Below are 14,684 nucleotides of genomic sequence, written 5' to 3' on the forward strand. Positions count from 1 at the left end.
AGTGATGGATGTTCTATTATCATGGATGGTTGGACTGATATCAAACATCGGCCACTCATCAATCTTATTGTCACTAGTACAGCAGGGGCCTATTTTCTTAGAGCCATTGATTGTTCGGGAAAAAAGAAGGATGCATCCTTCCAATTTCAGATTTTGAAGGATGCTATAGAAGAGGTAGGGACTTCAAATGTTGTGCAAGTCATCACTGATTCAGCCCGTGTGTGTAAATCAGCTGGATAGTAGAGAGCACCTATAGACACATTTTTTGGACCCCATGTTGTGTACATGCATTGAATAACACCTTGAAGGACTTTGGAAAAATTGATTGGATAAAGACTATGGTGTTTGAGGCTAGAGACGTGCAAATGTTTATTTGCAATCATCACACATCTCTTGCATTATTTAGGACATTTTCCAAAAAAGAATTCCTCAAGCCTGTGGAGACTCGATATGCTAGCTACTTCATTTTGTTGGAGAGGATGCTTGAGGTCCAAGAGGCCTTACAATCCATGGTGGTCAATGCAGAGTGGAATAGATGGCATGAATCAAGCACCCCAGATGGAAGACTTGTCAAACGAAGAATCCTAGATGAAAATTGGTGGACCACAATGAGGTAAGAAACTTAAGAATTGGTGGATATCATAATTGTTATTATTGCTGATTTAATAAAAAAAAAATCTGATTAAGCACTTGCTGATTTTTTTAACATATTATGTTTCTCACTTGCAATTTTCTTTCATTTGCAGATACATTTGCTCCTTCATTGACCCTATTGTGCAGGTCATTAGATATGCTGATACTGACTCTCCTAGCCTTGGAGAGATTTATGAGACCTTTGATAGCATGCTTGGGCAGATCAAGCAAGCTGTTAAAGATAAGGAACCTACTTTGGAGTTCTATGAGGAGCATCTTAAGCCCATTGTAATGAAAAGGTGGAACGCTATGAACAACCCACTTCATATGGCAGCCTATGCAGTCAATCCAAAATGGTATGCACCAAGGCCTGGGAGAGTGCCTCCATCTAATGATGAGGAGGTGAGTTTAATTTATTAAAGAATTATGATTTTATAATACATTTTTAAATATTTTATTTTATTTGTAAAGTTTATAAACTCTAAGTTCTCACTTCTTAATTTTTGTTTTTTCAATATAGGTGAAGGAGGGCTTCTTCAAGGCCCTTTCAAAAATGTATAGTGCAGAGGATGCTGCAAAAATTCGAGGGCAGTGGCTTGACTTTGTCAATCTTCGTGGTCCAACATTTGGTAGACCAGAGGCGAGGACTGATAGAGCTACATTAGCTCAAAAGGACCCGATTGGATGGTGGACATGGCATGGTAGAGATGCACCTGAGCTGAAAGCCCTTGCCACTCGTCTTCTCTCACAGGTTGCGAGTTCCTCTGCTGCAGAGAGGAATTGGTCTACATATAGCTTCATTCAATCGGTCAAGAGGAACAACCTTACCTCTAGACGATCAGAGAAGCTTGTGGTTGTTCATAGTGTATTGCGACTACAGGAGCGACAGAGTCTTGAGTATCGACAGACTCCAGCACTACGTTGGGATGTTAATCCTGAGGATGCATTGCAGATTGATGAGGATAACACACCCCCAGGGCTGCTTGGAGTTCCATTGGATGAGGACCCTCTGCCTACCCCTGCCAGTGATTCAGAGGATGAGATTGATGATGATCTTGATTTAGATAGAGATTTAGATTCCTAGAGGACAGCCATATATTTGGCTTTCTGCTTTTCAGATACTCAGATACATTATTGCTTTTGATTATTATGGAGTTGGACATCTCATTTACACTTCTAGTATTTACTTTCATTATGTCATTTTGATTTTCATTTCATGCATGATGATGATAGATTGACACTTGGAGCCTTTGGGCATTTTTGCTAATTGTATGCGATATTCGGATATATCATCATATCATATTCTCATTTTGATTCTAATCTTAATAGTTTTCAATTTCCATGTATTCTATGGTGAATGGTTTATCAATGTTATGATTTATCATTGTTATGCTATGCATATCAGAAATATATCTCTAAAGAAGTCTAATTCTCCATATATAAAAAATTTAAAATCCCCTATATTTTATAGCCGTCCCCTGAGGTCCCGTCCCCTAAATTTTGGCTTCGACCCGTACCCATACCGGAAACACGTTCCCGTCCCCTAAAACGTCCCCGTCCCGGAAACTCCGTGGAGCATAGGTTATAACTGAAGTATGCACAAGTCATTCTATCATACGTAGGCAAATAGTTAATGGATACAAGGTTTTAGTTTTGAAATCTCTGAGTACCTCTTATATCTACTCTAGGGCTGAAGTACAGATGGAGTTACAGAACAACCTTTATAGGTGCAGATAAATATATATATATATATATATATATATCTTGAAAGAATTGAAATAATATACAACTTGTTACAATATCAATTATGAGGGATCATTGTAAATAATAACATACTATGAAGTGTCAAGGCAAAAGAATCCTTAGATCATCTATCATTTAGAGAAATGAGATCATTTTTTGTTTATCGTATCAGAAGTAGCAAGATAAGATCACACATAAATCTATTATAACTATATATGGCATTTCATTTAGTACTTATAGCCCTTAGTTCCAACAGGGGACATTACTGTGCATTCCCACACGAACTGAAGTTCCCAGGTAGCCATTGGGAAAATGGAGATCAAAGCAATTACTGCTTTCTTTGAAACAAAGCATATCTTCTCGACGTGATGTCTTTGTTCTTTGATGAAGTTCTAACATTTCTTCAAGAGTGCACCGCAACATGAAGATAAAAACATCTTCCAATGAGATTGGATCGATGAAAACTTTGGATTTCGAGTTACAATGACAAATCCATTAGGGATGAGTGATCGAAGTATGGATTAGATACTTATATGATGGCTGGAAATGAATTGGAAAGCATATGTATTTGGGTGAAAAGGGCCAAAATCAGACTCTCAAAGGTGGATTGCACGTGGGCAAGATGGGCTTTTGTGGGTATGGCCAAGAATGTAAGTTGGGATGCATACGGATGTGTTCAAATAGCAACTTTGGTGTTCAAAAGTGTGACCTTTTACCAAAATTGGGTTTTCCGGATTTGTAATAAAAAGTAAAATCTAAGAACCAATTCCTATGAACAAATAAAAACATAAAAAATGGTCCTAAGAGAAAATTAAACTAAGAAGATAAAAAATGGGCCTATGAGAAAATTAAACTAAATTTTGGGGCCATTCATAATTACTAAATTTAATTATTTAATAATATCAGGGACATTACATAATTGAAAGATGGAATGATTCAAAGAAGAAGACTATAACTTGAAATAAAGAAAGATCAATTGATGCAACATAAGAAAACGCCAATTTATCCCAAGATCCACAACACAAAGTTTGAGGACTCTTGTTTCCTTTACTCAATTCAGAAAATTTGTGTGAGACACAAAATTTTCAAGATACAAGAGACAACAGCATACAGCATAGTATTCTTGCCTAAAACAAAAGATGGAAGTATAAAATGAGCTCTCTCCTTTATATGGTTAAAAAGAAGAGAGAAAAGTGGAGAGAAAATGGGAATGACTTATTCAACAACTAACTATGACTCATTCAATGTTGCAATTCCTAATGCACTTGCAACTTGATTGCATGAAGCGATCATACAAGTACATGTTTTCCCATTTTTACAAAGTGTTTTGCTTCTACATGCTATCCATGATAAAACCTACCTTACTCTAAGCATATAGATGAAGTGACTAGGACACTTGAAAGATGTCTTCAGATTTCCCAAACTTCTACAGAGACTCTTGCACAACTACATCTGGTTCACAATCTTTTTTTGAAGTGTGCTTGCACCTTCTGAAATAACATTGTTACATTCTCTCAGCTTATTCTTCAAAATACTCAATGAAGACTTCAAGGTTGTCTGTATGTCTATTGTGCTGAAGCTGAAGCCATCCGCCTCAAGCCGTAGATGGATAGCTTCTGTGAATTGTGTTAGGATGTGAACTGTGAACTCTGTTTGCAAGAAAAAAGCCAATATAGCCAACAAACCATCATAGAAACCCTCATGCAGAAAAACACCAAACTTTGCATGGTAAACTACCCAGAAAAGAAAGCCAAACTTCATCACGCAGTAAAATAAGAAAACAATTTTATATAAAAAGAATACATGCAACAAAACATGCACATCCATGCAACAACCATTCAAGTACATCCAACAAAACATGCAAGTACATGCAACCCACATAATCAAGGCCTCTCATGAGAGAATAGGACCCATACACGCTTTGATTCATGTTACAAAACTTCGTAGTTTGTTATTAAATAATTGAGACAAAGTCTCCGTAAGTAGAGGATGTACAAGATGATATTTCTAAAGTTTAATTGAACAAGTGTCAAGTAAATACAGAAAATAGAAACTAACTAAAAATACTGAACTCACTGAAGATGATGGTTAGAAACATTACATTATTATTGTAATACTTGAGACATCAAAAAAATGGTTATAAGAAGTCATGAATTACCAATAGAAATTTGATTACAACTGGGCTTTGGCTATCATTATTGTGGAAATGAAACTTTTTATTAGTGTATTAAGTTGATATTATAATTAGATGTATTTATTTTTTAAATTGAATGTTTGTGCATGTATGCTAGGGAATTTTGTCATGTTTTCATTCCATATGCACTATGTCCCTTTTTCCAAGTATGTGTGTTGTATACTATCATACATGGTAAATTACATAAATGAATTAATAACATAGATAGCAGTGCATGCTGAATATAGGAGTAAAATATATCTTTATTTGCTCATGTGTAAAATATATCTTTATTTGCTCATGAGTACATTACAAAGAAGAATACAAGATATGGTCAACCAAGAATTACAATTTAGCCGATGATACCATACAACTTCTTTGGTGGTATGCAACATATTCAAAGGACCTGAACAGTTGCCAATAGGAGCACAACCGTCAACCGACACAACTACTTGATAACAATAACAGAATTAATATAGACCAATTAATACATTGGCAGATAGCCAATATTATCAAACGCAAAAAACTAGGAATTTTATGCCAACTACATGTGCACATAAGCTGCTGTACATCTTGTTCAAAACCATGTGCCTGAGTGAAACTGCCTAATGTGCATATGCAGTTGCATGTGTGGGAGTTCATTTGGTTATCATCCAGTAAAGTCGACCTTCCTCCTTTTTCATTCCCATCGGTCCTTGTAAATGACAATCATTTGGAAACATGGTTAACAATTTTGAAGATCAGCTTATATATTGTTGCAAATCTATCCAAATGTAACTTTAAATGGCTTAAATATGAAGTCATCATCATGCCTCAAAATATATCATTAAGGCCTTTTAGTTTCTCAAGTAGTCTTAAGATTCCCACACTACAATATTCACTCTTTATGCAAGAAAACTATGTTGCAGGTTAAGGTCCACATTTGGGTTCAGGTTCCACATTTTGCAAATATTTTATTTTCCCTGGTTCAGGACAGATGAATTCAGCTATATATATAATCATAAGAACAATATTAAATATACTGAAAACAAATAAATATAAATATATATTACCAAAAAATAAGGTAATGATTGATAAGTAAAAAATATATAACAAATTAACTAATAAATATAAATATGGATAATATATATCTAGTATTACTTAAATTATAAAATATAATTATAATATATTATTTTATATTTAATGTTTCCAATGAAGAACTTTTTCTTTTTATAGAAATTTCAATTCATTTTTGACAATATAAGGGCCTAGACGTTCAATGGTTAAGAGAAAAGAAAGAAAATAGCAGTAATTTGGCAGAGGTTGGCAGAAAATTGATGTTACTACAAAAAGGAGCCCAGGTTGGCAGAGGTTGTTTATATCTAAAGGGAGGAGTGTAGTGACTAAAAAAGGTTGGGGCTATGTATCTTAATTTGAAGTCAAATAATGAGGTCATGGCTCACTTTTGTTATTTTTGACACATGCACTTTGTTACAATTCTGTATCTATTGTCATGTATTTCTCCTGATCCTGCTACTGCGATCCATGGTGACTCTGTGTCTTACAAGGTGGCAGAAGCAGTGAGGAAGCATCTTGAATGATGGGCTGAAGAAGTTTTTCAACTGCAAGATGAAGGGGTTACTATTAGTGGTCAGAGCAATTCTTAGAGTGGACAATGTGCACGAAAGAGGCAAGATAAGCACTAGGGAATCTACAAGAAATGATTTTCTACACAAGCATAAGGGAGTTGTGTATGATAGGGAGGTTAGGTGATTATGTTTCTTCTAAATAGTGATGAGTTGGATGAATCAATGGAGGATTCTGGTAAGGAGTGAGTGGATAGGAAGGATAGTTAAAAGTTGTTTGTTTTCTTGGAGGACATTGTTATACAGTCCATGAACCCTTGTCTTGGCCATACAAGAGTATGTTCATGAGATAGACACATTCTGGAAGAATATTATTTGTGGTAAGGCATCTGGTAGTGCCCATCATAAAGGAACTCTAAACATTGTAAGTGGGCATACTCTTCTGGTGTTACAGGATGAATTAACCAAAATGGCCCTGTGGATTTGGGCGATTCATTATGGTGTCAGGTTGGTAGGGGTTGAGCATATGGTAGGTCCTCAGACTGCCGATAGAGTTTATCGGTGTATTTGGCACTGGGATTTTGACCAGGGGTTTTGAATAATGGAAGGATTTGTTTCAGGATGTAGGTATGCAGCTCTGGGGAGTGGCAGAATTATGGAACATGCCTTTGTCTCCAGTGGTCGATAGTGGTTATCAGGATGGTAGTGGACAGTTGTCCTCTTTTATCATGTTGTTAGGTTCCATTATTAGTATATGTTTAGTTGTGCTTTATTATGTCTTGTGGGCTTCATTCTAAGACTTTGCCCTTCTATGGTATATGGTCATATTGCTGTTGCCAATAGCATAGAATTGTCTTAAGCAAGTACAGTATATTGGCTTGTTATGTTTCTATGTTGTCTTTATATATTAGCTAGGTTGTGAATGTAGTTCAGCCTTCTATGCCATACTAAAGGGATGGGGCTCCTATTGAACCCTAAAATCTTAGATGAATCCCTATATTCTTAGAACTAATAGACAAAATGTAAGGGGAATGGCCTATCTAATCTACTTGCATAAACCAGTTAAAGTGTAAAGCCCTGCTCAAATTCTGTAGCATGTAACAGCAATTAGAGAGAACAACAAAGAATGAGTTGGGCAGTTGATCTCTAGATAATCAATCTATGAGGGATAAAGACTCACCTCCAGAGAACAGATTACTCATGCTGCAATTTCATCCAACACATGGACAGTACAAAATTTACAAAGCTAAACGGCAATTTAATTATATAAAATGGCATTTGTGGCTATTTAAGTACATATTTAATGTTTGTTGCTTAGGTTCCAAACAAAATGTGCATTGGGCATATCAGACCAAAGGCTTCACATGTAATATGTGAGAAACAAATAAGGATATATTTTCCTTGGCTTCTAATGTCAACCATATCAGCTTTATTTCTTTGAACCTCTAATCATCTCAGCAAAGCATAAACTATTTATAAGAAAATAATATATCCGGTCACAGACCTGGAAGAGGGCAGCTATGGTCAATTTCCAGGTAATAGTTATTGCAGCCTACTAAAACACCACATAGCTTGTAGTACATCAGTCAATCTAGTCCTCTCTTTACTGTTATAGAAAATGAGAACTAGGACATAACTGCTCTTTAAATTCATGGTTACCTTGCAGCCTAACATCTAGAACACTTATTTATACTGCTAACAATAACACTTCTCTTTCAAAAGAATCATTTTTTCTAGTCATGCCATCAACAATCACCTAAGAGAGACTGATAACAATGTATTTATGCAGAGATCACACAATTATCATCTTTTATTATCAAAAATTTATATTTCAAACAATTGAAGAAATGTTGACTCACTGTATCCAAACATTGTACCACGCTCACAAACCATTACATTTGGATTGCCAGCCAATCTGACTTTCTCAGCCGAGTTTTCCATGACCTGCATATGATCAAGATTGAACATTAATTGATTTTCAATGCATCAAAATTCTGAAATTGAAACTGTGTGTGCATCAGATTCTTCTGTGGTGAGCTATAGCTTTCTATTCATAAGCACCTAAAGTGGTATTTGCTATGAATTTTCATTCACAATAACTTTGCCTCATGCAATGGCAACTTCACTTCTCAATTGAAGTTTTGGGGAACTTAAGCTCCTTGTCTCTCCTCACTTTCTATGCTTGAATGAATTGAAGAATAAACAATTGAATTTGATTTCCCCATATTCCATAAGTGTCTGCACATCTCAGAGATCCTTAGCATCAAGCATGTATATTAAGGAATTTCCCTTTCATAATTAATGAGGCAATAACCAACATATCTCTTCGATGAGATTTCCTTCCACCCTTACGTCACAGCCTAACATCTAGAACAATTATTTATACTGCATAATGTAACACTTCTCTTTTAAAGAATCATTTTTTTAAGTGATAGTTGTAATGAGATTTCATTCACAATAATTTCAGCCCATTCAAAGACAACTGAAGTTTTGAGGAACTTAAGTTCCTTGTCTCTACTCACTTTTGATGCTTGAATGAATTGAAGAATAGACTATTGAATTTGATTTCCCCATATTCCATCTGAGTCTATGCATCTCAGAGATACTTAGCATTTAAGCATGCATATTAAGAAATTTCCCTTTCACATTTAATGAAAAAAAAAATCAACATATCTCTTCAATGAGATTTCCTTCCACCCATCACCAGCACATGTTTTAGGGGCTCTTGTTCACCCTTCATTGATATTTATTAGAGTGCAGTGCTCTATTTCATATTATGTAATTTTAATTGTTTTGATTCTAAAGTTCTCTACTCCTAAAACTTCCTTTTGATAACTGTTGTAACCCTTTGACCTCCTTTTGGTCATTTCAGGGCATTAACATAATCCCTTTGTTTACTCCCTGTGGGGTTGTGGTCATGTGTTTTACACACAAAATAAACAGGAGAATTCACATAATAACATAAGGAACATAGTAATCCAAGATAAACACCATATACATAATTATTGGCAGAATGACAAGCCTTTCTTACATGCAATGCTGTATCAAAAAGTAACACATTCTCATTGCCAGATTACATATATAAAGCACCCCGATGGTTGGTTGAGCACACCAACTATCAATTGCTACAGTTACCCTAGAACTAATTCATATTACATTGCCATAACAATCAAAAAATGAAGTATTATTTCTACCAATTGAACTGGGGCTAGCATCAGCTCCCCCCTGGCCCCGACAACCAAACCGCAAAAAAGTAATCTTCCAAACTACAAAACAAAATGGCTGATGTAACATGAAGCAGTCTATCATGAAATGATGAGCAGATTTCCCTGGATTGATGGAGGATGTTGATTGCGGGAATTGCTATCAGAGGAGCGGGAGATTTTGATTTACTATCATCTTGTTTTCCTATTCTACCTTCATCACCCTAGGTGCATTCATTAAATCCTAGTTTGTACTCCCCAGTGCCACAGAAGTTGTTGTCAACTGCTCCTTCCTCGCTTGAGCTATCTTCACCTAAGCTAGCTTATTTCCCAACTCAACCACTCTCGCCTACGAGACCAACTCTCATCCCTATACCATAGTATTCTCTTTTGCCTTTACTATGGCCTGGGTCACCTACTAGATCCAAAGGAATGTATTCCAAAAAGCTCGCTCCATGCTATAGAGGACACCCATCATACCTGTCTACTCCTCTGGAATTTGTGATCTACCTCATTCCTCCAACATCTCTGGAGTCTCCATATGGGCCATCCTTGAGCTATGAGGTGCACTATGAAATCCTGTTCACACTCCTCTTCCATGAATCTAAAAAGACTCTCTGTCTCCACCATGATGGGACCTATATCCAACTGCCTAGTGCAATCCACCACCCCACATGTTGTTATTGCCATTCCCTATAACTCTCCGAAGAATCGTTGAATGGACGCTTTGAACACTGGAATGGAGGGCCTCCTCCTGGGTAGCCTCTTGCATAATGTCTCTTGCTATCCCTCCAAACTGGAGACAAATGTCCCCTTCTATCCCAATAACTTTTCTTTTCACAGTACGCGGTGCCTCCTCTGCTAGTCTCTCCTTAGCATGCCATACCATCAAATATGTCAGTGAGGGTGGTGGGATGTTACTAACCCCCATCTCAAACCTCTCCAAAGGTTGTCCATCTCAATCTCTCACAAAAGCCAAGTATATCTTCCTCTTTCTCTCCTACATCCTGTAATGTGGGAGTATCCATGGGGGTATCTCCAATGCAGGGTATAAAGGTTGGATAAAGGGACTACAACCTCAACCATATAGACCCCACCCTCCGTATGAACTACAGTTATGGTGGTTGGGGTGACAAATCCAATGGTAGGCACGGGTACTACCACTAATGCAAGAGGAGTGGCCCACTTAATGCCTTGTGAGGTCACAAGGTAAAGGTTGGTGGGCCCCACTCTGTATCATCATTTTTACCACCTTGTGTGTATGTTGTGTCTAACATTGAAGAGCACATGATTATACTGTGGGGGGGGTGTGAACCAATATAATAATAACTTTGCCAATTTAAAAATTTTAACCACACAATTAACTTCAAATGCTGAAATGAACAACTATGCACATGAATATGATAACACAAAGATTTACACGGAAACCCAATGTGGGAGAAAACTACAACATATAAATGCTTTCTTTTATAAACTATTCTTTTACAATGTTTTGTAGCCTATGACCTATTAGAGGCTCGAACCCCTATGTTTATGAGCATCGACTCACAGGAAGCTCCAACTCCCACACTATGCAGGCTCAGACCTACTAGAAGCACCAACTCCACTTCTATTTTTGTGAGCATCAACTCACTACACGAAACTTCTTTTCCAACTTTCCAAAGTTGCTTACTCAACTGATGATGGATGCTTTATAGATCTCTTCCCTGAATCTGCTATATTTCTTTCACCAATATGTAAACACAATCTTCTTATAGTCTTTGTAACTCTGCAATATTCTTCCACACTATTCACTAGTTTGATTACAATATTTCCCAAAATTGTATCTGAATATATCCTTCTCTGTATCTTCTTTATGAGAGCAGCAATATTTCTTTTTAATGTCTGTTTTTAATTTTCACAAATATATATGGATGACCAATAAAGTGATGAGGCAAGGAAAAAAAGAACACATGCACAGAGAAGTTGAGATGCAACAAGTGGACAATGAACAGAGAAGCAGAGAAAATTGTGAAAGCACAATAAAGGAAGGAATGAGTGAATGTGAGTGTAACAACGATCAGTAGCAGCCATGGCTGCAAACACAAGTTACTCGGAAATTATGACACTTCATGGGAGACTTTGCCTAGGATATCGCAAGACAATGCTAATAGATAAAATCATACAAGGAATAACGCCATTTTACCAGTTTACTAATAAGATTGTCTCATTCATAGTGACTGTTGACATTCCATGGGGGAAGGAACCAGTTTACTTTGAAGATTGTCTCATTCATAGTGACTGTAACTTGCCATCATTTCTGGTAGAATTGCATATCTCAACAATTCTGTAACTCAACAATGTCATTGCATTGCATATGTAGGATTCTCACATCCACTCAAATTATCCATTTCTATTCAATTATCTCTTGTTCATGTCTCTGTTTATTTGAATTCATAAAATAACCGAAAGGGATAAATGTTTGGCTTCTCTGCCATAATAGACAAGTATCTCTTCCATCAAATTTATCAAGGAATCTTTCCTAGCCTCTTTTACTAGAGTGGACCACACCCAACAAGTTGTATGTGGTAGTTATAATTTTTCCCAATTTCAACACTTTATCATGTCTCTTGGAGGTTTAAATTTAAGCTCTTCTTTTAGTGCACATTTGATTTTACGAGTTGAGCTCATCTCATTCGGCAATTCTAATTTGCTCCTACACAAATGTATGCTTCAAATGAATCTTCAGTATACTCTTTTTTTTGTTAAGAAAAATCAAGACCATAAATTGCATACCAAGTTACCAAGAACTTTGTTTTTTAGTTTTTTTCTCTACAAGTTGTGGACAGATTTATTCAACAAGTTTTTGACAAGTACTCACCAGGAGTCACCAAAAAATCAACAATTTCTTCCATTAGACTCAAGGCATCAGCAACATGTCAAAATTGAGGAGGAAAATGTTGATTAGACGAACAAAAACTCAATGTTTTTGGCTTTTTATGCATTGTGTTATTCCTTATAAGAATTATGAAAATGGTGCACACCAGCTACCCCCCACAAACTTGTTCTAAATAATTTGTAGCTATATTTTGTAGAAAACTTATGCTTATTTCATGGAGTTACATGTTATTCAAAAACATTTATGTGCTAGGTAGTCTCCAAGATGAAAATTATTGGCTAGCCAAGTACTCTCAAAATCTAAGTTTGCAAACTATTATAGACTTGCCTATATTTCTATTCGGATGTTGTTCTTGTTACCAACACACATGAGAGTCTGACTCGTCTACTTCTCGAGATCCCTAGGTATTAGTGTTGTCTGCTCACTGGGATGAGGTTAGGTTCTCTGGAGGTGTCAAGGGCTCTAGTGGGGTTGCTTGCCTCATACATGACCGACTCGTCAACAAGATGACTTTCATGCACTGTGATAGACTAACTAGATTCATATCAGGGGCATATTTGACAAAGGTCTTTTCATCGTGGTTTGTTACTTACCACCATCTACATCTCTGTATGCAGTCCACAGTTCTAAGGGTGACCCTTTTGTTGACCTTGGTGACTGGATTGACAAATTCTCTACTATGGGGAACTTGGTTATTTTAGGGGATTTCAATGCACATACCAGAGATCTTCAAGCCCCTCCTCATGATCAGCAAACTGATTCATTTTGTACCTCCGAGTTAGATAGTTTTACGATTGGTTTATAGCGCTCCTCAAATGACATCGATGCCCCCCTTACACTATATGGCAAGCACCTCCTCCATCTTTGAGTCTTCTACTCTTGTGGTTCTTAACAATCTTCCTTGCTTCTCTGATTCTAGGTTGTTTAATTCTTGGCCTCATGGTGATGATGCTAGTGTCATTGACTGCGCCCTCACCTGCAGCTCCTATATCCCCTTCACTGGCCACTTCTTGACTTCTCGCCCTCCACTAGCTGACCATTCCTTCCTTAGTCTCACCCTCCATGTCCCTATCCCCACCCTCCCTGTCACTCTCGTCCACCCCCTCCCCAACCCCTCTGCGCTACCCTCTCTTATCCACACCACCATTTCCTTCGAGGAAGGTAATCATGACCTCTTCATCACCCACCTCATATGCTCTCTTTCGGGCCACCCCCTTCACTAACCTATCCTGCTCTTCCACCATGGTTGACACCATCTCCACAGTGATCCAGGAGGCCATCATCCTCTCTTTCCCACACATCTTTGCCCCTCTTGTTGCCTGCCCCTCACATCCCAACTCCTGTCCCCAAAATCGTTGGTTTGATGACGATTGCAAGTCCTTTTGTCGCCTTGTTCACTTCAACTTCACCACTCAAGATCCCTCACTCCCTCGAGTCAGACTCTCCTACCATAGCTTTTTTCGTTGGAGGAAGCATCTCTTTTACCTCGAGCAGTGCATATCCCTCATCTCTTCCCTTTAGGCCTCCTTGAAGCACTTCAAGCGCATGCTCTTTCCTTACTGACCTAGATTTCAGCTCCCTCATCTCCTACATCATCACCCTTTACGACACACCTAGTCAGCCGACCCTTTGCATTGCCCCCTCGCCCGCCACCTCTTCACCATTTCTACAATTGCTGAGCCCGTAAGAGGCATGAGTTGTAGCAGGGTTAAAGATGAGGAATGGTTCTAGGCAGAGCTCTTCAAGCTAGGGATTTATGTTCTTGGTTTGTATCTTGTTGACCTCTTAAAAAGAGTGGTTTATACTAGTTTTCCATCATCTTGGTCTCACCATATTATTTACTCGATCCACAGAGCTAGGTCAGCCTCTAATTTAGGGAACTACAGGACTATTATGATTGGGCATACCTTTGCCAAACTTTATGCAACAATTTTCCACATTACCCTCACGAGACAGTTAGACAAATGAGGTTACAAGGCCAAGGGTTGGTTGACCTTAGAGCAGATTTTCAGACCACTAACCACATTCTTGCTCTCAGGGTCATTATTGAGGAGGCTTGGCACTACTCGGCAAAATTCTATTGCTACTTTGTAGACTTTTGCAAAGCCTTTGACTCTGTCCCCCATTCAACTTTGATTTAGAGACTCAAGGATATTGGTTTTTCCAAGGTTCTACTCATGGCCATCATGAGACTTTACAAGAGGGTTGTTGGTTGTATCAGAACTCCTCTAGGCTTCTCTAATCTTATTCAAAGTTCTATTGGTGTCAAGCAGGGTTGCCTGCTTCCTCCTACATTGTTTGGTATTTACATTGATGAGCTTGAGACCTACCTGAGGGGTTTCTCGCTTCCCTACAAGGGGTGTTATTTTCATCAGGTCTTGATTTCCATCTTTCTCTTTGTTGATGACATGGTGCTTTTTCCTTCCTCCCCTGACAAGTTACAGTGTCTTTTGGATGGGTTAGCCTCGTTTTGTGAATCTCGACAGCTT

General features: G+C 37.7%; 2 protein-coding genes across 5 annotated transcripts in view; one reads left to right on the forward strand and one right to left on the reverse strand.

Annotated features, from left to right (window-relative positions):
• LOC149565577 (2-dehydro-3-deoxyphosphooctonate aldolase) overlaps nucleotides 1-14,684 on the reverse strand; it is a 257,795-nt gene that overhangs the window by 99,267 nt on the left and 143,844 nt on the right. For 3 of the 4 annotated variants that reach the window (XM_089819099.1, XM_089819097.1, XM_089819098.1), the window contains one exon: nucleotides 7,974-8,058. The exons of the other annotated variant lie outside the window; for it this stretch is intronic. In XM_089819099.1, the coding sequence (XP_089675225.1) occupies nucleotides 7,974-8,058 (85 nt within the window). The remainder of the gene's footprint in view (nucleotides 1-7,973; nucleotides 8,059-14,684) is intronic. 4 annotated transcript variants of the gene reach the window in all.
• LOC149565578 (uncharacterized) lies at nucleotides 205-1,812 on the forward strand. The gene is made up of 3 exons (XM_089819096.1): nucleotides 205-613; nucleotides 747-1,035; nucleotides 1,154-1,812. Exons 1-3 carry the CDS (start codon nucleotides 339-341, stop codon nucleotides 1,715-1,717), a joined length of 1,128 nt encoding a protein of 375 aa, XP_089675222.1. The 5' UTR covers nucleotides 205-338; the 3' UTR covers nucleotides 1,718-1,812.

This window comes from Cupressus sempervirens, chromosome 3, assembly GCF_028749045.1.
Source record: "Cupressus sempervirens isolate cs-2001-9-10 chromosome 3, ASM2874904v1, whole genome shotgun sequence".
NCBI lineage: Eukaryota > Viridiplantae > Streptophyta > Pinopsida > Cupressales > Cupressaceae > Cupressus > Cupressus sempervirens.

What these genes read in the sequence shown, in the direction of transcription:
- LOC149565578 (XM_089819096.1), top strand. Translation starts at nt 339, where the DNA reads ATGGTGTTTGAGGCTAGAGACGTGCAAATGTTTATTTGCAATCATCAC. An exon ending in AATTGGTGGACCACAATGAG is followed by an intron (nt 614 to 746) that starts GTAAGAAACTTA and finishes TTTCATTTGCAG; the next exon opens with ATACATTTGCTCCTTCATTG. An exon ending in CTCCATCTAATGATGAGGAG is followed by an intron (nt 1,036 to 1,153) that starts GTGAGTTTAATT and finishes TTTTCAATATAG; the next exon opens with GTGAAGGAGGGCTTCTTCAA.